We start from the raw sequence: 24,658 nt of genomic DNA, 5'->3' as shown, positions 1-24,658 counted from the left end.
TCCTGTCTTCTGCGTCTTCTTCTGTCACACCAGCCACATGCATGTCCATCCTCACCACATCCATAAACCTCCTCTTTGGCCTTCCTCTTTTCCTCTTTCCTGGCAGCTTCATATTCAGTATCTTTCCCCAAATATACCCAGCATCTCTCCTCCACACATGTCCAAGCCATCTCAATCTTGCCTCTCTTGCTTTGTCTCCAAACCGTCCAACCTGAGCTGTCCCTCTAATATAATCATTCCTAATCCTGTCCATCTTCGTCACTCCCAGTGAAAATCTTAGCATCTTCAACTCTGCCACCTCCAGCTCCACCTCCTCTCTTTTCGTCAGTGCCACTGTCTCCAAACCATATAAAATAGCTGGTCTCACAACCGTCTTGTAAACCTTCCCTTTAACTCTCGCTGGTACCCTTCTGTCGCAAATCACTCTTGACATTCTTCTCCACCCACTCCACCTGGCCTGCACTCTCTTCTTCTCCCCTCTCCTGCACTCCCCGTTACTTTGGACAGTGACCCCAAGTACTTAAACTCATATGCCTTCGTCACCTCCACTCCTTGCATCCTGACCATTTCACTGTCCTCCCTCTCATTCACGCGTAAGTATTCCGTCTAGACAATAAACATACTAAACTAAACTATGCAAAATCCTCTCTCACAGAGGAGGCAGATGAGGGTCAGGATCCAAGCGCTTACACAGACCTACGTGAAGCCTTTCCAAGACTTGACCGGGAATGTCTGCAAAACACCCAGTCAAATAGTCCCCAGCACAGGTGCACAACATCTCAGGGCAATCAAGGAGCCTGGGCGCAGGTGACCGTAAGCACCATTCAGGAGACGGGAGAACCCAGATCACAGACCATGACAGGTGCACCTAATCACAGGCCAAGCAGTACGCAGGAGCCACTCATACTTGCTAATTGCATGCCGATAGGGAAATGTCACCTGTTGGCTGCTGATCGTGTCACAGAGTGTACAATGACTTATGATCCAGAATGTGTCTTGCTTTTCTCATGACTGCAATGCTCCTTGCCAGCTTTGCTCACACATATGTTATGTGAGGATTCTAGCAGATTTTGTGGTTTAGTATCACACTTAGGAATTTATTTTCATATACTCTTTCTAGCTGGACATTGTCTATCACTACTTTTACTTTGGTGTTTATTTTACAATTTCCAAATAAATAAATACATAATGGATGGATGGATGGAATATGTAAAACAACCCAGATCTATACTAATATAAACATTTTATTAGGAATGTTTGCTGTTTGGAGATCAGTAAAGCTTTAACAGGTAGCACATCTCTTCATCATGCCTATATCTCAAGATAATCACACCTTTGTGCTACTTCTAGAACTGTGTAGTGTTTGTACGTTGTTTGAGTTCCATGCTCACACTGATCCACAATTTTACCCCACAGATAGAAATGCCCATGCTCTTCAAAGCTGTACAAACAATAATGTCTTGAAGTTTAATTTCTCTCTCAAATTATATCCCCCTTCTCTATCTGAGAATATTTGTTGTATATTGCTCGGTAGTAGATTGTTTCTTGCTTTGAACATTATTTGTGTTGTGTTAAATTCTACTAAATCCCTGAACTTCAAGGCACTTGACTTTAAAAATAGCTTGTTGGTGTGTTCATGATATCCTACATTATTAACTATCCTTATGGCTCTTTTTTGTAGTGTACATAATGGTTGTAGGTTGGTGTTGTAGGTGTTACCCCATACCTCCACACAGTAGATCAGGTATGGTAAAATAAATGAACAATACAGAGTGTACAATGACTTATGATCCAGAATGTGTCTTGCTTTTCTCATGACTGCAATGCTCCTTGCCAGCTTTGCTCACACATATGTTATGTGAGGTTTCCAGCAGATGTTGTGGTCTGGTATCACACCTAGACATTTATTTTCATATACTCTTTCTAGTTGGACATTGTCTATTACTACTTTTACTTTGCTGTTTATTTTATAATTTCCAAACAACATAAATACATAATGTAGAGCAAAATATAAAGTTTCTTATAGTCCCAATATGGCAACCATTTATTTGGAAAAGAATGAGATATGAATCTGGATAAGATTAGAAAATATATAGATATTTATTCATGAATAGATTTATTTAGATACTCTCAATAGAATGCTATTTTCCTTCTGCTTTTCTACTTTCACATTTATTCAAAGGGTGTTTTTGTGTTTCATCAGGAAACAGTGGTTGAAGTTTTTAGTGAGTTGAGGTTGTGTCATCTGGTGGATCATCTCTTAACTGTTCAGGGACAGAGAGGGTTTTTGTACAGGTCTACCAGTGGTTTGTGTTACTGTGTGTCTCTGGCACAATAATACACAGCTGAGTCTTCAGGCTGCATATTCTGTCCTGTTAGAGTCGCTGTCTTACTGGAAGCTGCTAAAGAGATACTGAACTTGTTTTTTAGTGAATCTTTGTAGTATGTGCTGTAACCGATTCTTCCATATCCAATCCACTCCAGTCCTTTTCCTGCAGGCTGTCTGATCCAGGCTGTGTAATAGCTACTAACAGAATAAGAGACCTGACAGGTGATGGTCAGTGGTTGTCCTGACTGGACAGTCAGAGACGCTGGTTGATTCAACTGCTGACTGTTCACACCTGTAGAAGAGAGAGAAAAAAGTTGAAAACTCAACTTTGTGCCTCAGTGCAGAAAGGATAAACAGAAGAAGCTTTGTGGTCCTGAATGTTTCTCCCTCAAAGAGACTCACAGGATCCAGCTGCCAGCAGCAGCAGCAGCAGAGCTACAGACAACATGATTTGTGTTGAAGTTGAACTGCTGGGAGCTGCTCTTCTTCTGGTCCAACTAAGAGCCTGGTATGAACTTCTTATAGTGGACTAACAAGGAAGTATACGTTGCATTGAAAATCACCCCGCGACAATAATGTATTCAAAGAATATGGAGTACTTATTTACAAATATTAACAGATTGCAATTGCTGTAGTTTATGATTAAGAGAGGGTCATAATCTTTCAAATGGTTTTGTCCTGGTTTTGGAGTATATCCAGTATTGTGAACTATGGAGTCTAGTTTCACAAACAAAGTGTCCAAATTGTCTGTATTTAACAGCAAACCTTACATTTCTTTCTGAAGGTAGATGTGGACAGTATGCTAGTTGGTTAATTATGATGAATATGGAAGTGCTCCTTTTGGCTTCATCCAATCTTTGATTTCAGTGAAAATTTCAGTGTCGTGATCATTTCATTTCCGACCTTGAGAAAGTCAGTGGGAAGGTTTACTTTGTAGGTGGAGGACATTTGGGCTGTTTTGGTGCATTTGTCTCAGACAATAACAAGTCTGATTCATTCAGGTAACTTAAAGGTGGAAGTCCTGACCAGCATGGTAAAAGAACAGGTTTTAAAGTGTTTTTGTTTATCTTCTACTGGATTATATATTGCAGTAAATCCTATACACTAATCGGTCACTCAGATGTACTCAGCAACTTGTACACTAAAGATAAGATCAGATTTGTGTCACAAATTGGCTGCTTCTTTGCTTATTGTTGTTCTTGGTTTTCATACAATATTGCTTACAGTTATAAAAAAAATCAAAATAAAATATTAGAGCAGTGGAAATTAGAATTGTACTACACTAACTTTGCCATGGCCCGAAATTAGACAAAAATTAAAATGTTAATGTAAGCATACTTTAAACATAATGTAAGTGAATGACATTCATGACTAAAACCAAATTACGACTTACACGAGCTTCAACTGGCTCTTTTAGTTGCCCTCTCTTTATAAATTAAACCACCAGTGCGTGTGTGTGTGTGTGTGTGTGTGTGTGTGTGTGTGTGTGTGTGTGTGTGTGTGTGTGTGTGTGTGTGTGTGTGTGTTGGGGGATTGGTGCCCCTTATAGGTCCCAGGTATTTTTTTTCAGCCCTTCCACTCACTAGTACCACCACAGTATTGGTATTGAGTGGAAGGGCTGAACAAAAATACAGGGCAGTACAGTGGGACAACACTTGAGTTAAAAGTATGTCCACCTCCAGCAATGACTGTCATGCGACACAGTTTGCAGAGTATAGTTTTCTGTTTGGTGTTGGGTTTTCTAAATCCAAACCATGTCCACACAACAAAAGTTGCAACCCTTTTAGTAAAAAATTCATCTCCCCCATCTTGGGTTGGTTTGGATGCCTCCTCTTGTTATGTATTTGTAATTTCACTCTCCTCCATGTATCCTCGTCCCGTCATCTACTTCGTCTTTATCATCTTAACTTTTATGGCGGTTGGGGAAGGACCAAGATAGCATCGTAGGAACATCTCTCTTTGGTAGCTCTACAAAAATGTGCATTAATCTCTGCAACAGACATGTTACAATCTACTAGGTCAAGTCCAAGTACTTAACAATCAACGTTAACTACTTTTGCCCTATCAAAGCCCTATCAAAGTTTGGTTTCGTGGACTTCTTTTGTAAAACTATCAAACTCTTTATAATAATGGTAGTAGCTCAATTAAGTTAAAATATAGTACTTCTCCAAGTTCAACCTTTATCGCGGAGTTAGACAAGGTGGTCCCATTTCCCCTTATCACTTTTTGATCACTGCACAACTTCTTGCTACTTAAAGTTCCAATAGTGATTTGCAGGGTGTAGTGGTTGCGTACAGACAGGTCTTCACCAGTCAGCTGGCAGACGATACAGCCCTCTTCTTAAAAGATACTACTCAAATTCCACGTGCTTTGGACCTTATTAAGAATTTTCCAATGCGTCCGGTTTATGTTTAAACATGAACAAATGTGAATTAATGCCTATCAAGACATGTGAAATGTCATCTGTATGTGGTATTCCAATTAAGAATCAAGTTACATATTTGGGTTTAAATATTAGAATAGATGAATCTGTAAGATGTTCTTTGAATTTTGAGCCAGTCATTGAAAGGCCAGGCAAAGAATGTAATATATGGTTACAGAGAGAGCTATCATTAAGAGGGAGACGTCTTCTCTCAAAAGCTGAAGGCATTTCAAGACTAACTTATGTTGCTCTTTCCTTCCCTGTTGAGAATTCAACTGCAAAAAATATTGATAACGTTTTGTTTGAATAAGAAGACACATTTTGTAAAAAGAACTTTTATTATGAATACTACTGATTGTGGAAGATTAAACATTTTGGATTTTACAACATTAAACAATACATTTAAGAGTAATTATATAAGACAGTTCGTGAAAAACACCGCTTCCTTATGGAATTTCATCCCTAATTATATTTTTTCTATATTAGGTGGCCTGAAATTTGTTCTACAATGCAATTATGATATTCTTAAAATACCCGTAAAATTATCAAACTTTCATAAGCAATCTCTGTTGGCTTGGTCTCTCCTACATAAATACAACTTCTCTCCTCGTAAATAATTTATATGGAACAACAGGAATATCCTTTATAAAAATCACTCATTATTCTTTGGAAACTGGTTTAACAATGATATTAGGTTGGTGGGTGAACTGCTTAACTCAGAAGGTCACTTGCTGAATTACTCTGAATTTTTATCAAAATTTAAAATCCCAGTACCTCCAAAGGAGTATGCAGTTGTTTTTGATGCCATTCCTTCCGGTGCTCTGATGCTGATAAGAGACTCAAAATTAAGTGTTTCTGTTGTTCCCTCTATAGAGCTGGATGGATCTGTAATCAGTAAACTGTGTTTCATATTATCGTAAAAGTAGAAATAGATGTATTAGAGCTTCATTCCAAAGAGATATAGTATCAATTACCTTATGTAAAATTTTTCTAGGAAAAATTTGTGGAGAACATTTCTTGGAAAAGAGTTTAGACTTTACCTCTCAAACACCTGATAACTAATAAAGTGAGAGAAATCATGTTTAAACTAACTCATAGATTCTACCCTGCTAAATTATATCTTAAAAGGCTTAACAATGATGTTGATATTGGTTGCTCGTTTTGTGTTACTATGCCTGAAACTGCTCTGCATCTGTTTTGGTATTGTACACATACTAAAAAGTTTTGGTCTGACGTCCTTTATTTTATTCAAATACACATTATTGCTGATCTTTCCTTTACCTTTACCTCTCTGAGCATCACATATTGCGGCGGATGTGTTCAGTTTAAAGTCAGGTGAAAGCCTGGTGCGTCTCACACAGACGCTAAGGGTGCGTCGTGCGTCAGTATCAGACGCCAAACATTTCCCATGACGCCAGCATCCTTCTTCTCGTAACTGGCTACATCTTGGACCCTGGCTGGTCTACAAGGGACTCGGAGGAGGTCTGGCCCCTAGACGTGCGGTACGCAGGCCCGCCGGGGTGTGTGGATATTCCCTGATGCCCACCACCCAGCCCCCAGCTATGGGTTAAATAGTGCCACCTAGTGGATACCTCGGGTCTGTGGGGTAAACCCCTACACAACATCAACGTCTACACTGCTGTGGTTTTTTGTTTTTCTTGCCCTTTTGTGAGTGTTTAAGTGGGAGAGTACTGCTGCCGCCGTGTGTGGCTGCTGCTTCTCCCTCTCGTAGCCCCCCTTCCCCTCCACCCCTGTATGTCTGTTGTGTTTATCTGTTGTCTTCTTTCACCCCGTTTATTGTAAAGCCACTTTGAGTGTTAGAGAAGCGCTATAGAAGTTTAACTTAGTGGTATTATTATTAAAATATAAAGTTTCTTATAGTCCTAATATGGCACCCATTTATTTGGAGAAGAATGAGATGTGAATTTGGATAAGATTTGTAAACCTTTATATATTTCTTCATAAATAGGTTTATTTAGATGCTCTCAATAGAATGCTATTTTCCCTCCACTTTTTTACTTTTACATTTATTCAAAGGGTGTTTTTGTGTTTGATCAGGAAACAGTGGTTGAAGTTTTTAGTGAGTTGAGGTTGTGTCATCTGGTGGATCATCTCTTAACTGTTCAGGGACAGAGAGGGTTTTTGTACAGGTCTATCAGTGGTTTGTGTTACTGTGTGTATCGGGCACAATAATACACAGCTGAGTCTTCAGGCTGCATATTCTGTCCTGTTAGAGTCGCTGTCTTACTGGAAGCTTCTAAAGAGATACTGAACTTGATTTTTAGTGAATCTTTGTAGTATGCGCCCCCAGTGTATTTCATCTCCAATCCACTCCAGTCCTTTTCCTGCAGGCTGTCTGATCCAGGCTGTCCAATGGCTACTAACAGAATAAGAGACCTGACAGGTGATGGTCAGTGGTTGTCCCTGCTGGACAGTCAGAGACGCTGGTTGATTCAACTGCTCACTGTTCACACCTGTAGAAGAGAGAGAAAAAAGTTGAAAACTCAACTTTGTACCTCAGTGCAGAAAGGATAAACAGAAGAAGCTTTGTGGTCCTGAATGTTTCTCCCTCAAAGAGACTCACAGGATCCAGCTGCCAGCAGCAGCAGCAGCAGAGCTACAGACAACATGATTTGTGTTGAAGTTGAACTGCTGGGAGCTGCTCTTCTTCTGGTCCAACTAAGAGCCTGGTATGAACTTCTTATAGTGGACTAACAAGGAAGTATACTTTGCATAGAATAGGACACCTACATACTAAAGTGTTCCAGGAATAGTCACTAGTCTTATGTAAATATGAATAGAGCTTGATTGCTTGTTTTCTAATAATCATCCCTGAACACACACAGCAAAACCTTACATTTCTTTCTCAAGATAGATTTGAATAACAACTTGGTGACCTGACACAAATACAGAAGTGGACATGTTCTTTGTGCCAGTCTTAGATTTCAGTGAAAGACTGGATTGCTGGATCATTTTAATTCCAGCTTGAGAAAGTGAATGTGAAGGATTACTTTGTATGTGGATTACATTTGGGCTGTTTTGATGTGTCCATCTTGCACAATAAAACACCTGCTTCACTCAGATAACTGACAGGTGGATGTCCTGAGCAGCAAAGCAGAGGAACTACAAGGTGTTTTGTACTGTATATACCAACTAGTAAAATGGTCCACACAAATACATAACTCATGTGTACTTAGTATTGTTACATAAGTGATAAGATCAGGTTTTGCTGATCAACGAGACTCTTTTTAGTCATCTTTTTTGTTCTTGCCTTCATGCAATAGTACCAGCACTTATTTTACTTTGGTCCCTTTTAGCCCATGGTGTTATGGACAGTTATTTTCTGCTATTTTCTAGTGTACTTCTCTTCTCCAGCAAATATTCATATTCACCCAAATTACTGTTGACAGCAGGTGTTTCCTTCACAGTAAATACTATGTGTTAAGTCCCCTTTGCTAACATTACTGACTGACATCTTACTTCCTCAAAAAGTTGTCTTAGTGTCATGTGGGACATATTCCTCCCCACTACTGTCTGAGTGTACAGCAACAAAAAGACACAACACCCCATGCTATTTACAGTAACTTGAGACATTACCCATCTTTAATGCTCAGTATCATGTTTCTGCTTTGGCTGCTTCTGTCCACTGCTTGTATGTATTCTAAGAGGGGTTTATGCTCCATGTTTGGTGGATATAATGCTTCCACTATTGTAGACAGTAAGCGTATATATATATGTATATATATATGTATATATATATATATATATATATATATATACACTACCGTTCAAAAGTTTGGGATCACCCAAACAATTTTGTGTTTTCCATGAAAAGCCACACTCATTCACCACCATATGTTGTGAAATGAATAGAAAATAGAGTCAAGACATTGACAAGGTTAGAAATAATGATTTGTATTTGAAATAAGATTTTTTTTACATCAAACTTTGCTTTCGTCAAAGAATCCTCCATTTGCAGCAATTACAGCATTGCAGACCTTTGGCATTCTAGCTGTTAATTTGTTGAGGTAATCTGGAGAAATTGCACCCCACGCTTCCAGAAGCAGCTCCCACAAGTTGGATTGGTTGGATGGGCACTTCTTGCGTACCATACGGTCAAGCTGCTCCCACAACAGCTCAATGGGGTTCAGATCTGGTGACTGCGCTGGCCACTCCATTACCGATAGAATACCAGCTGCCTGCTTCTGCTCTAAATAGTTCTTGCACAATTTGGAGGTGTGTTTAGGGTCATTGTCCTGTTGTAGGATGAAATTGGCTCCAATCAAGCGCTGTCCACTGGGTATGGCATGGCGTTGCAAAATGGAGTGATAGCCTTCCTTATTCAGAATCCCTTTTACCCTGTACAAATCTCCCACCTTACCAGCACCAAAGCAACCCCAGACCATCACATTACCTCCACCATGCTTAACAGATGGCGTCAGGCATTCTTCCAGCATCTTTTCATTTGTTCTGCGTCTCACAAACCTTCTTTGTGATCCAAACACCTCAAACTTGGATTCATCCGTCCACAACACTTTTTTCCAGTCTTCCTCTGTCCAATGTCTGTGTTCTTTTGCCCATCTTAATCTTTTTCATTTATTGGTCAGTCTCAGATATGGCTTTTTCTTTGCCACTCTGCCCTGAAGCCCAGAATCCCGCAGCCGCCTCTTCACTGTAGATGTTGACACTGGTGTTTTGCGGGTACTATTTAATGAAGATGCCAGTTGGGGACCTGTGAGGCATCTGTTTCTCAAACTAGAGACTCTAATGTACTTATCTTCTTGCTCAGTTGTGCAACGCGGCCTCCCACTTCTTTTTCTACTCTGGTTAGAGCCTGTTTGTGCTGTCCTCTGAAGGGAGTAGTACACACCGGTGTAGGAAATCTTCAATTTCTTAGCAATTTCTCGCATGGAATAGCCTTCATTTCTAAGAACAAGAATAGACTGTCGAGTTTCAGATGAAAGTTCTCTTTTTCTGGCCATTTTGAGCGTTTAATTGACCCCACAAATGTGATGCTCCAGAAACTCAATCTGCTCAAAGAAGTGCCCATCCAACCAATCCAACTTGTGGGAGCTGCTTCTGGAAGCGTGGGGTGCAATTTCTCCAGATTACCTCAACAAATTAACAGCTAGAATGCCAAAGGTCTGCAATGCTGTAATTGCTGCAAATGGAGGATTCTTTGACGAAAGCAAAGTTTGATGTAAAAAAAACCTTATTTCAAATACAAATCATTATTTCTAACCTTGTCAATGTCTTGACTCTATTTTCTATTCATTTCACAACATATGGTGGTGAATAAGTGTGACTTTTCATGGAAAACACAAAATTGTTTGGGTGATCCCAAACTTTTGAACGGTAGTGTATATATATATACACACATACAGAGAGAGAAACAGAGAGCGAGAGAGAGAGAGAGAGAGAGAGAGATCCTTTCTTCGTTAAAAAAAATCATTGGTATCCAGTAAATATTCCTAACAGACATACTAACATATCTAATGCATTAATATCTCAGTTGGGTATTTGTCTTGACAGAATATAGAGTTTAAAAACCAGCCATCATTTGACCGCCCATGGTGGTTTTAGGTAGGAGTGAAATCCCGGTCGTTCTAGTGTTAAACAGTTAAAGTCAAACACTACAGGCAAGTATCCATGAGAAAGGTCCACCAATCAGCAAACACAATCCTAAACCATCAAACCTAAATACATTGACTATAAACCAACACATCGTGCAAAACATTAGTAGCCATTGGTCTCTCCTTTATCATGACAGTTACTTAACTGAACACACAAACGCATTAGAAGTTAATCACACACATAAACATGGTAGTACGTGTCTCCTACTGAGCTAAACGCCACCAAAATTCAGGTGATGCATGCTGCACCATCCCTATATCTCTTGATAATCAGAGCTTTGTACTTCTTGAACCGTGTAATGTTTGTACTTTTGAGTTCCATGGTCAGACTGTTCCACAATTCCACCCCACAGACTGGAATCCCCATGCTCTTCAAAGTTGCACGAACACGTCATTTCTTGAAGATTAATTTCCCTCTCAAACGATATTCCGGAGGATGTGCTCCAATTACCGGGGTATCACATTGCTCAGCCTCCCTGGGAAAGTGTACTCTATGGTGGTGGAAAGTGTTGTGTTCAGTAATGTAGTTACCCTAGTGCTATGCTGCCAACCGCTAGGGGGCGCTGTATTATTAGGTCACTAGTAACAATAGGTTAGGTTGACTCTTTGAATGTTGTTGTGAGTTGCTGCTGAGAACCTGTCGGAGTATGTTGGAAGCTAACGGTCTGCCTTGCAATTCTTTTAGTAAGGTTATTAAGCAATACGTCGTGTGGTTATTCTACCAAAGAATAGAACAAATTGGCGACGAGGATGGGATGACTCGAGATCAGCTCGTGGAGCGTGTAGCTAACCCTCGCATTAGAGAGAGGTTATTGCTAAAGACAAGCCTGACGTTAGCCGATGCTATGACCATAGCTACTCAATGTGAAGCAGCTACCCTACAAGCTAAGTCTATGGCAGGTCAGCAGCAAATACCAGTACAAGTTGTGCAGACCCAGCAAACGGCACGCGGCCAGGGAAAGCCACACAAGGGTGCATATGCAAAGTCTGCTCAGAAATCTGCTACAGCCTCCTCCTTGTGTACCTGCTACCGGTGTGGTTCAGAGAAACACCCTGCTAACTCACAGGAATGTCCAGCTGCTAAAGCAACATGCAGAGGTTGCAATAAAAAAGGACACTTTGCCCGTGTGTGTAAACAGTCTCAGCAGACTCATTCAGTGAAGGAGGTTGAAATGCCTGAATATACACTCCTGCTTGTGGAAGGAACAGACACCCCTGATAAGATACAGTGTTCAGTGGACATTCAAACAGCGAAAGTGGTGAAGACAGTGAAACTAACGGTGGATACGGGTGCTTCAGTGTCTGTTTTACCTCGATGCATCTACGAGGAGCACTTCAAAGAAGCTCCTCTACAACAATCCTCAGTCCGTCTAGTGACATACTCACGGACCCCTATCAACGTGCTGGGCTGCATGGAAGCGACCGTTCACATGGATGGCATAAAAGGGCTTCTATGTAGTGGACTCAGGGACTGCACTTATGGGGAGAGACCTCATATCCGCTCTCTGCCTGCGCATCGAAGGTAACGCGGTATATCCACCATCCGCAGCACTTCCATCTCTGCCCGCTGCTGCAGTGTCAGTGGGATGTCTCACCACCCAACCAGCCTCACCTGCAACCGTAGGCTGTGCAAAAGGTTTCATGCATAAAGTGACAGTGTCACCGGACGCTGTGCCAGTGCGTCAGAAACTGAGACGCATTCCTTTCTCCGTGCGAGCTGATGTGTCAGCGGAGCTGAATCATCTCCTGTCAGCTGGTGTGATAGAGCGCATCGATGCTTCGCCGTGGATCTCACCTGTCGTGGTCACACAGAAGAAAACAGGAGGGATTCGAATGTGTGTGGACCTTCGAGAACCCAACAAAGGGATTGTAGTGGATAGCTACCCCCTTCCTCACATGGAGGAACTACTCTCTACACTGACAGGTGCTACTGTGTTCTCAACTATTGATTTGGAGAGTGCATATCACCAAGTACCGCTGTATCCCGAAAGTCGGGATTTAACAGCTTTCATCACACATGATGGGCTGTTTCGGTTCTGCAGAGTTCCCTACGGCCTGGCTTCAGCCCCTTCAGCCTTTCAAAAGTTGATGGAGACAGTGTTGAAGGGTGTGCCTAATGTTCAGAACTACCTGGATGATGTCATCTGCTACGGGCGCACAGCACAGGAGCATGACACAGCTCTGGAAACTGTCCTACAACGGCTGGAAGGAGCAGAACTGCGGCTGAACGAAAAGAAATGCCACTTCCGCCAAGCCGGTCTGAAGTTCCTGGGACACCTGGTGACAGCAAAAGCTATCGAGCCTGACACAGAGCACTTGCAGGCCATTACTCAAGCCCCAGCTCCCAAAGATGCGGGCAGCCTCCGCTCCTTCCTATGTATGCTCTCGTGGTATGCAAAGTTTATACCCAACTACGCTACAGAGGTAGAGCCTCTCCGTGCCTGTCTGCGACAAGAAGGCACATTCGAGTGGACTGAAGAGACTCAGAAATGCTTCCTGAATGTGAAACAGCTGCTGCTGGACAGCCCGGCGCTTGCTCTATTCAATCCGGGCTTCCCAACCATAATTTCGACTGACGCCTCCGACTACGGACTGGGAGCTGTGTTCTCCCAGATGCATCCAGACCACACAGAACGCACAGTGGCGTTTGCATCACGTTCACTGACTTCAACAGAGAGGAAATACTCTACTGTAGAGAAAGAGGCTCTTGCGTGCGTCTGGGCAGTGGAGAAATGGAGGACTATGAGACTTCATAGAAGAAGAAAAAAAACAAAAACATGTTCTTACTGTGAATGAAAAATATTGTGGTTATCTGGTAAAATGGGTGATGAAAAAATACTGAGATTATTTGGTTAAATGTGAGCACTTTTAGATAATTGTGATTGCCATCTGGAAACCCCTGGTTATTGTGAAAAAAAACTAATAAGCATTTTTGTTGTTAAAGCTTATACATTGTGATAGCGTAAAGAAATAATACAAGTAGATGTTATTATTACTGATACAGTGTTATGCAAAACCGAGCAATTATTTTAAGTAAAGGGGGGATGTTGTGTTCAGTAATCTAGTTACCCTATATTACATTGAGTTCTATACTGCCAACCGCTAGAGGGCGGTGGATTCTTAGGTCACTAGTAACAGTAGGTTAGGTTGACTCTTTGAATACAGCGCCCTCTAGCGGTTGGCAGTATAGAACTCAATGTAATATAGGGTAACTAGATTACTGAACACAACAGAAAGGAGCCTTGAACCGATTGCCGAACCTTTAATCAGGAGGAACAACGTGGATTCCATACTGGCTGTGGAACAACATACCAATTCTTTACCCTTTTGGAAGTGCTCAGGGAGGCATGGGAGTTTGAGCAGCCAGTCTACCTGTGTTTTGTGGACTTGGAGAAGGCTTATGACCATGTACCCCAGGGCACTCTGTTTAATGTCCTCCGACAGTCTGTGCTGATAAATGGCGAGGAGGGAGGTAGTGTTCCACCCGCTCTCTACTGCCAGCATGCGGAACTTGACGGTGTAGTCAGCTACTGTCTACCCCTCCTGCCGCAGGGTTTATAGTCAATTGGCTGCCTCCTGCCCCGTCACAGGTGGTCGAAAACTCGGCGCAGCTGCTCCACGAAGGTTCGATAGGACTGGCAGGTGGGCATATGCTGCTCCCACAAAGCAGTGGCCTATACCAAGGGAGGGCCAGACAGGAGATGTATAATAAACGAGACCTTAGCCGTCTCGTTTACAAACTTGGAGGGCTGAGCCCCAATGTTGTCTGTGAATGTTCTCATTCATCCAGGTCATGGTTATCCAAAGGAGTTGAATCAAGTGCAACTGGACTTGGTATATATCCGTGAAGACGTTTTGCCTCTCATCCAAGAGGCTTCCTCAGTTCGTGCCTTTCTGACTAGACCAAGCTAGCCCCAATGGCTAGCTCACATTGGACCAGGAACTGGCAGCAGGTCTCAGAGTTCCCAGTATACTTCTCTGGGGGGGGGGGCAGGTTCGGTTCTGGGCGTCGGGATGGAGTAGAAGGCTGTTCAGCAGAGGTGGTCGAGTTGGGCGTTGCTGACACAGGTGGTGCTGTCTGGGAAGGCTGTAGCTGCTGGAGAGCGGTGGTGAGGCTGGTGATGGCGGCCATCATCTGCTGTTGTTGAGCCTTGTCCTGCTGCAGCTGGGAGCAATCTGCTGTCAGCTGCTGAAGCACGAGGTTGATCTCTCCAATTAAACTGGATATGGAGTAGACACTCGCCTCCAGTGACTGCAGCTTGGTGTGCCGTTCACCAAGAACTGCACCTTGGGTTGTAATGGCAGTGCGCAACTGCTCTAACTCTGCTGGGTCCATGTCTGGTCGAGTCTTGCTGTAACACCGTGTATTTGGACCCAATTACAGAGAAGAGGCAGAGGCAGTTGCTAAGTACTAGTCGCTTTACTGGCATTCAGCACAGCACACGACAAAAGGCTACTGCCACACAGGGCAGGCAAAAATGCAAACTAGAATCTACTACTACTACTACTACTACTTTCGGCTGCTCCTGTTAGGGGTCGCCACAGCGGATCATCCGTTTCCATTTCTTCCTGTCTTCTGCGTCTTCTTCTGTCACACCAGCCACATGCATGTCCATCCTCACCACATCCATAAACCTCCTCTTTGGCCTTCCTCTTTTCCTCTTTCCTGGCAGCTTCATATTCAGTATCTTTCCCCAAATATACCCAGCATCTCTCCTCCACACATGTCCAAGCCATCTCAATCTTGCCTCTCTTGCTTTGTCTCCAAACCGTCCAACCTGAGCTGTCCCTCTAATATAATCATTCCTAATCCTGTCCATCTTCGTCACTCCCAGTGAAAATCTCAGCATCTTCAACTCTGCCACCTCCAGCTCCGCCTCCTCTCTTTTCGTCAGTGCCACTGTCTCCAAACCATATAAAATAGCTGGTCTCACAACCGTCTTGTAAACCTTCCCTTTAACTCTCGCTGGTACCCTTCTGTCGCAAATCACTCTTGACATTCTTCTCCACCCACTCCACCTGGCCTGCACTCTCTTCTTCTCCTCTCTCCTGCACTCCCCGTTACTTTGGACAGTGACCCCAAGTACTTAAACTCATATGCCTTCGTCACCTCCACTCCTTGCATCCTGACCATTTCACTGTCCTCCCTCTCATTCACGCGTAAGTATTCCGTCTAGACAATAAACATACTAAACTAAACTATGCAAAATCCTCTCTCACAGAGGAGGCAGATGAGGGTCAGGATCCAAGCGCTTACACAGACCTACGTGAAGCCTTTCCAAGACTTGACCGGGAATGTCTGCAAAACACCCAGTCAAATAGTCCCCAGCACAGGTGCACAACATCTCAGGGCAATCAAGGAGCCTGGGCGCAGGTGACCGTAAGCACCATTCAGGAGACGGGAGAACCCAGATCACAGACCATGACAGGTGCACCTAATCACAGGCCAAGCAGTACGCAGGAGCCACTCATACTTGCTAATTGCAGGCCGATAGGGAAATGTCACCTGTTGGCTGCTGATCGTGTCACAGAGTGTACAATGACTTATGATCCAGAATGTGTCTTGCTTTTCTCATGACTGCAATGCTCCTTGCCAGCTTTGCTCACACATATGTTATGTGAGGATTCTAGCAGATTTTGTGGTTTAGTATCACACTTAGGAATTTATTTTCATATACTCTTTCTAGCTGGACATTGTCTATCACTACTTTTACTTTGGTGTTTATTTTACAATTTCCAAATAAATAAATACATAATGGATGGATGGATGGAATATGTAAAACAACCCAGATCTATACTAATATAAACATTTTATTAGGAATGTTTGCTGTTTGGAGATCAGTAAAGCTTTAACAGGTAGCACATCTCTTCATCATGCCTATATCTCAAGATAATCACACCTTTGTGCTACTTCTAGAACTGTGTAGTGTTTGTACGTTGTTTGAGTTCCATGCTCACACTGATCCACAATTTTACCCCACAGATAGAAATGCCCATGCTCTTCAAAGCTGTACAAACAATAATGTCTTGAAGTTTAATTTCTCTCTCAAATTATATCCCCCTTCTCTATCTGAGAATATTTGTTGTATATTGCTCGGTAGTAGATTGTTTCTTGCTTTGAACATTATTTGTGTTGTGTTAAATTCTACTAAATCCCTGAACTTCAAGGCACTTGACTTTAAAAATAGCTTGTTGGTGTGTTCATGATATCCTACATTATTAACTATCCTTATGGCTCTTTTTTGTAGTGTACATAATGGTTGTAGGTTGGTGTTGTAGGTGTTACCCCATACCTCCACACAGTAGATCAGGTATGGTAAAATAAATGAACAATACAGAGTGTACAATGACTTATGATCCAGAATGTGTCTTGCTTTTCTCATGACTGCAATGCTCCTTGCCAGCTTTGCTCACACATATGTTATGTGAGGTTTCCAGCAGATGTTGTGGTCTGGTATCACACCTAGACATTTATTTTCATATACTCTTTCTAGTTGGACATTGTCTATTACTACTTTTACTTTGCTGTTTATTTTATAATTTCCAAACAACATAAATACATAATGTAGAGCAAAATATAAAGTTTCTTATAGTCCCAATATGGCAACCATTTATTTGGAAAAGAATGAGATATGAATCTGGATAAGATTAGAAAATATATAGATATTTATTCATGAATAGATTTATTTAGATACTCTCAATAGAATGCTATTTTCCTTCTGCTTTTCTACTTTCACATTTATTCAAAGGGTGTTTTTGTGTTTCATCAGGAAACAGTGGTTGAAGTTTTTAGTGAGTTGAGGTTGTGTCATCTGGTGGATCATCTCTTAACTGTTCAGGGACAGAGAGGGTTTTTGTACAGGTCTACCAGTGGTTTGTGTTACTGTGTGTCTCTGGCACAATAATACACAGCTGAGTCTTCAGGCTGCATATTCTGTCCCGTTAGAGTCACTGTCTTACTGGAAGCTGCTAAAGAGATACTGAACTTGTTTTTTAGTGAATCTTTGTAGTATGTGCTGTAACCGATTCTTCCATATCCAATCCACTCCAGTCCTTTTCCTGCAGGCTGTCTGATCCAGGCTGTGAAATAGCTACTAACAGAATAAGAGACCTGACAGGTGATGGTCAGTGGTTGTCCTGACTGGACAGTCAGAGACGCTGGTTGATTCAACTGCTGACTGTTCACACCTGTAGAAGAGAGAGAAAAAAGTTGAAAACTCAACTTTGTGCCTCAGTGCAGAAAGGATAAACAGAAGAAGCTTTGTGGTCCTGAATGTTTCTCCCTCAAAGAGACTCACAGGATCCAGCTGCCAGCAGCAGCAGCAGCAGAGCTACAGACAACATGATTTGTGTTGAAGTTGAACTGCTGGGAGCTGCTCTTCTTCTGGTCCAACTAAGAGCCTGGTATGAACTTCTTATAGTGGACTAACAAGGAAGTATACTTTGCATTGAAAATCACCCCGCGACAATAATGTATTCAAAGAATATGGAGTACTTATTTACAAATATTAACAGATTGCAATTGCTGTAGTTTATGATTAATCAATAAACACGTTTAAGAGAGGGTCATAATCTTTCAAATGGTTTTGTCCTCGTTTTGGAGTATATCCAGTATTGTGAACTATGGAGTCTAGTTTCACAAACGAAGTGTCCAAATTGTCTGTATTTAACAGCAAACCTTACATTTCTTTCTGAAGGTAGATGTGGACAGTATGCTAGTTGGTTAATTATGATGAATATGGAAGTGCTCCTTTTGGCTTCATCCAATCTTTGATTTCAGTGAAAATTTCAGTGTCGTGATCATTTCATTTCCGACCTTGAGAAAGTCAGTGGGAAGGTTTACTTTGTAGGTGGAGGACATTTGGGCTGTTTTGGTGCATTTGTCTCAGACAATAACAAGTCTGATTCATTCAGGTAACTTAAAGGTGGAAGTCCTGACCAGCATGGTAAAAGAACAGGTTTTAAAGTGTTTTTGTTTATCTTCTACTGGATTATATATTGCAGTAAATCCTATACACTAATCGGTCACTCAGATGTACTCAGCAACTTGTACACTAAAGATAAGATCAGATTTGTGTCACAAATTGGCTGCTTCTTTGCTTATTGTTGTTCTTGGTTTTCATACAATATTGCTTACAGTTATAAAAAAAATCAAAATAAAATATTAGAGCAGTGGAAATTAGAATTGTACTACACTAACTTTGCCATGGCCCGAAATTAGACAAAAATTAAAATGTTAATGTAAGCATACTTTAAACATAATTTAAGTGAATGACATTCATGACTAAAACCAAATTACGACTTACACGAGCTTCAACTGGCTCTTTTAGTTGCCCTCTCTTTATAAATTAAACCACCAGTGCGTGTGTGTGTGTGTGTGTGTGTGTGTTGGGGGATTGGTGCCCCTTATAGGTCCCAGGTATTTTTTTTCAGCCCTTCCACTCACTAGTACCACCACAGTATTGGTATTGAGTGGAAGGGCTGAACAAAAATACAGGGCAGTACAGTGGGACAACACTTGAGTTAAAAGTATGTCCACCTCCAGCAATGACTGTCATGCGACACAGTTTGCAGAGTATAGTTTTCTGTTTGGTATTGGGTTTTCTAAATCCAAACCATGTCCACACAACAAAAGTTGCAACCCTTTTAGTAAAAAATTCATCTCCCCCATCTTGGGTTGGTTTGGATGCCTCCTCTTGTTATGTATTTGTAATTTCACTCTCCTCCATGTATCCTCGTCACGTCATCTACTTCGTCTTTATCATCTTAACTTTTATGGCGGTTGGGGAAGGACCAAGACAGCATCGTAGGAACATCTCTCTTTGGTAGCTCTACAAAAATGTGCATTAATCTCTGCAACAGACATGTTACAATCTACTAGGTCAAGTCCAAGTACTTAACAATCAACGTTAACTACTTTTGCCCTATCAAAGCCCTATCAAAGTTTGGTTTCGTGGACTTCTTTTGTAAAACTATCAAACTCTTTATAATAATGGTAGTAGCTCAATTAAGTTAAAATATAGTACTTCTCCAAGTTCAACCTTTATCGCGGAGTTAGACAAGGTTGTCCCATTTCCCCTTATCGCTTTTTGATCACTGCACAACTTCTTGCTACTTAAAGTTCCAATAGTGATTTGCAGGGTGTAGTGGTTGCGTACAGACAGGTCTTCACCAGTCAGCTGGCAGACGATACAGCCCTCTTCTTAAAAGATACTACTCAAATTCCACGTGCTTTGGACCTTATTAAGAATTTTCCAATGCGTCCGGTTTATGTTTAAACATGAACAAATGTGAATTAATGCCTATCAAGACATGTGAAATGTCATCTGTATGTGGTATTCCAATTAAGAATCAAGTTACATATTTGGGTTTAAATATTAGAATAGATGAATCTGTAAGATGTTCTTTGAATTTTGAGCCAGTCATTGAAAGGCCAGGCAAAGAATGTAATATATGGTTACAGAGAGAGCTATCATTAAGAGGGAGACGTCTTCTCTCAAAAGCTGAAGGCATTTCAAGACTAACTTATGTTGCTCTTTCCTTCCCTGTTGAGAATTCAACTGCAAAAAATATTGATAACGTTTTGTTTGAATAAGAAGACACATTTTGTAAAAAGAACTTTTATTATGAATACTACTGATTGTGGAAGATTAAACATTTTGGATTTTACAACATTAAACAATACATTTAAGAGTAATTATATAAGACAGTTCGTGAAAAACACCGCTTCCTTATGGAATTTCATCCCTAATTATATTTTTTCTATATTAGGTGGCCTGAAATTTGTTCTACAATGCAATTATGATATTCTTAAAATACCCGTAAAATTATCAAACTTTCATAAGCAATCTCTGTTGGCTTGGTCTCTCCTACATAAATACAACTTCTCTCCTCGTAAATAATTTATATGGAACAACAGGAATATCCTTTATAAAAATCACTCATTATTCTTTGGAAACTGGTTTAACAATGATATTAGGTTGGTGGGTGAACTGCTTAACTCAGAAGGTCACTTGCTGAATTACTCTGAATTTTTATCAAAATTTAAAATCCCAGTAGCTCCAAAGGAGTATGCAGTTGTTTTTGATGCCATTCCTCCTGGTGCTCTGATGCTGATAAGAGGCTCAAAATTAAGAGTTTCTGTTGTTCCCTCTATAGAGCTGGATGGATCTGTAATCAGTAAACTGTTTTTCCAAATGATCGTAAAAGTAGAAATAGATGTATTAGAGCTTCATTCCAAAGAGATATAGTATCAATTACCTTATGTAAAATTTTTCTAGGAAAAATTTGTGGAGAACATTTCTTGGAAAAGAGTTTAGACTTTACCTCTCAAACACCTGATAACTAATAAAGTGAGAGAAATCATGTTTAAACTAACTCATAGATTCTACCCTGCTAAATTATATCTTAAAAGGCTTAACAATGATGTTGATATTGGTTGCTCGTTTTGTGTTACTATGCCTGAAACTGCTCTGCATCTGTTTTGGTATTGTACACATACTAAAAAGTTTTGGTCTGACGTCCTTTATTTTATTCAAATACACATTATTGCTGATCTTTCCTTTACCTTTACCTCTCTGAGCATCACATATTGCGGCGGATGTGTTCAGTTTAAAGTCAGGTGAAAGCCTGGTGCGTCTCACACAGACGCTAAGGGTGCGTCGTGCGTCAGTATCAGACGCCAAACATTTCCCATGACGCCAGCATCCTTCTTCTCGTAACTGGCTACATCTTGGACCCTGGCTGGTCTACAAGGGACTCGGAGGAGGTCTGGCCCCTAGACGTGCGGTACGCAGGCACACCGGGGTGTGTGGATATTCCCTGATGCCCACCACCCCGCCCCCAGCTATGGGGCAAATAGTGCCACCTAGTGGATACCTCGGGTCTGTGGGGTAAACCCCTACACAACATCAACGTCTACACTGCTGTGGTTTTTTGTTTTTCTTGCCCTTTTGTGAGTGTTTAAGTGGGAGAGTACTGCTGCTGCCGTGTGTGGCTGCTGCTTCTCCCTCTCGTAGCCCCCCTTCCCCTCCACCCCTGTATGTCTGTTGTGTTTATCTGTTGTCTTCTTTCACCCCGTTTATTGTAAAGCCACTTTGAGTGTTAGAGAAGCGCTATAGAAGTTTAATTTAGTGGTATTATTATTAAAATATAAAGTTTCTTATAGTCCTAATATGGCACCCATTTATTTGGAGAAGAATGAGATGTGAATTTGGATAATATTTGTAAACCTTTATATATTTCTTCATAAATAGATTTATTTAGATACTCTCAATAGAATGCTATTTTCCCTCCACTTTTCTACTTTTACATTTATTCAAAGGGTGTTTTTGTGGTTCATCAGGAAACAGTGGTTGAGGTTTTTAGTGAGTTGAGGTTGTGTCATCTGGTGGATCATCTCTTAACTGTTCAGGGACAGAGAGGGTTTTTGTACAGGTCTACCAGTGGTTTGTGTTACTGTGTGTATCGGGCACAATAATACACAGCTGAGTCTTCAGGCTGCATATTCTGCCCTGTTAGAGTCACTGTCTTACTGGAAGCTTCTACAGAGATACTGAACTTGTTTTTTAGTGACTCTTTGTAGTATGCACCCCCAGTGTATTTTATTCCAATCCACTCCAGTCCTTTTCCTGCAGGCTGTCTGATCCAGGCTGTCCAGTAGTAACTAACAGAATAAGAGACCTGACAGGTGATGGTCAGTGGTTGTCCCTGCTGGACAGTCAGAGACGCTGGTTGATTCAACTGCTCACTGTTCACACCTGTAGAAGAGAGAGAAAAAAGTTGAAAACTCAACTTTGTGCCTCAGTGCAGAAAGGATAAACAGAAGAAGCTTTGTGGTCCTGAATGTTTCTCCCTCAAAGAGACTCACAGGATCCAGCTGCCAGCAGCAGCAGCAGCAGAGCTACAGACAACATGATTTGTGTTGAAGTTGAACTGCTGGGAGCTGCTCTTCTTCTGGTCCAACTAAGAGCCTGGTATGAACTTCTTATAGTGGACTAACAAGGAAGTATACTTTGCATAGAATAGGACACCTACATACTAAAGTGTTCCAGGAATAGTCACTAGTCTTATGTAAATATGAATAGAGCTTGATTGCTTGTTTTCTAATAATCTTCCCTGAACACACACAGCAAAACCTCACATTTCTTTCTCAAGATAGATTTGAATAACAACTTGGTGACCTGACACAAATACAGAAGTGGACATGTTCTTTGTGCCAGTCTTAGATTTCAGTGAAAGACTGGATTGCTGGATCATTTTAATTCCAGCTTGAGAAAGTGAATGTGAAGGATTGCTTTGTATGTGGAGTACATTTGGGCTGTTTTGATGTGTCCGTCTTGCACAATAAAACACCTGCTTCACTCAGATAACTGACAGGTGGATGTCCTGAGCAGCAAAGCAGAGGAACTACAAGGTGTTTTGTACTGTATATACCAACTAGTAAAATGCTCCACACAAATACGTAACTCATGTGTACTTAGTATTGTTACATAAATGATAAGATCAGGTTTTGCTGATCAGCGAGACTCTTTTTAGTCATCTTTTTTGTTCTTGCCTTCATGCAATAGTACCAGCACTTATTTTACTTTGGTCCCTTTTAGCCCATGGTGTTATCGACAGTTATTTTCTGCTATTTTCTAGTGTACTTCTCTTCTCCAGCAAATATTCATATTCACCCAAATTAATGTTGACAGCAGGTGTTTCCTTCACAGTAAATACTATGTGTTAAGTCCCCTTTGCTAACATTACTGACTGACATCTTACTTCCTCAGAAAGTTGTCTTAGTGTCATGTGGGACATATTCCTCCCCACTACTGTCTGAGTGTACAGCAACAAAAAGACACAACACCCCATGCTATTTACAGTAACTTGAGACATTACCCATCTTTAATGCTCAATATCATGTTTCTGCTTTGGCTGCTTCTATCCACTGCTTGTATGTATTCTAAGAGGGGTTTATGCTCCATGTTTGGTGGATATAATGCTTCCACTATTGTGGACAGTAAGCGTATATATATATCTATATATATATATCTATATATATCTATATATATATATATATATATATATATATATATATACACATACAGAGAGAGAAAGAGAGAGAGAGAGAGAGCGAGAGAGAGAGAGAGAGATCCTTTCTTCGTTAAAAAAAATCATTGGTATCCAGTAAATATCCTAACAGACATACTAACATATCTGATGCATTAATATCTCAGTTGGGTATTTATCTTGACAGATATAAAGTTTACAAACCAGCCATAATTTGACCGCCCATGGTGGTTTTAGGTAGGAGTGAAATCCCGGTCGTTCTAGTGTTAAACAGGTAAAGTCAAACACTACAGGCAAGTATCCATGAGAAAGGTCCACCAATCAGCAAACACAATCCTAAACCATCAAACCCAAATACATTGACTATAAACCAACACATCATGCAAAACATTAGTAGCCATTGGTCTCTCCTTTATCATGACAGTTACTTAACTGAACACACAAACGCATTAGAAGTTAATCACACACATAAACATAGTAGTATGTGTCTCCTACTGAGCGAAACGCCACCAAAATTCAGGTGATGCATGCTGCACCTCCGCTGGCCACATGCCGCCCCACGCCGGCCACTGAGAAAACGGAGCCCAGCCAGCTGCACAGCAGTATGCCAACCAGCAATCTAACAATCAAAATAATGCCTCCAAAACACTCAGCATTCTGTTAATACAACTTAAACTACAGCTACACAGAAACCAGAGACCTTTCATTTGTGCGCTTTGACTGCCATCTACAGGACTACCTGTGTAATAGCACCTAAACTAGACTCCCTGTGGAGGTATAACCAGTGAATAGTGGAAATGAATCTGGTAAGTAAATAAACATAAATTAAGAAAGGAAAATAAAAAATAATCAGACCTTTGTACTTCTTCTTGAACTGTGTAATGTTTGTACTTTCTTTGAGCTCCATGGTCAGACTGTTCCACAATTTTACCCCACAGATTGAAATCCCCATGCTCTTCAAAGTTGTACGAACACATAATTTCTTGAAGTTTAATTTCCCTCTCAAATTATATTCCAGAGGGTGTGCTCAAAATATCGGGGCATCACATTGTCCAGCCTCCCTGGGAAAGTGTACTCTAGGGTGCTGGAAAGGAGGCTCGAACCGATTGTCGAACCTCGGATCAAGGAGGAACAATGCAGATTCCGTCCTGGCTGTGGAACAACATTCCAACTCTTTACCCTTGTGGAAGTGCTCAGGCCAGTCTACATGTGTTTTGTGGA

The 24,658-nt window shown here is 41.2% G+C and overlaps 1 protein-coding gene across 1 annotated transcript in view; it reads right to left on the bottom strand.

Annotated features, from left to right (window-relative positions):
* LOC130131911 (uncharacterized) overlaps positions 1-2,796 on the bottom strand; it is a 114,339-nt gene extending 111,543 nt beyond the window's left edge. The window contains exons 1-2 of the mRNA XM_056301643.1: positions 2,732-2,796; positions 2,316-2,621 (exon numbers count right to left, since the gene is read on the bottom strand). Coding sequence (XP_056157618.1) covers positions 2,316-2,621; positions 2,732-2,777 — 352 coding nt within the window. The 5' untranslated portion in view covers positions 2,778-2,796. The remainder of the gene's footprint in view (positions 1-2,315; positions 2,622-2,731) is intronic.
* Positions 2,797-24,658: the final 21,862 nt, after the last annotated feature.

This window comes from Lampris incognitus (genome assembly GCF_029633865.1).
Source record: "Lampris incognitus isolate fLamInc1 chromosome 5 unlocalized genomic scaffold, fLamInc1.hap2 SUPER_5_unloc_1, whole genome shotgun sequence".
Taxonomy (NCBI): domain Eukaryota; kingdom Metazoa; phylum Chordata; class Actinopteri; order Lampriformes; family Lampridae; genus Lampris; species Lampris incognitus.
Note: the sequence above shows the minus strand (reverse complement) of the source record. Positions and strands in the feature narration are given on the sequence as shown.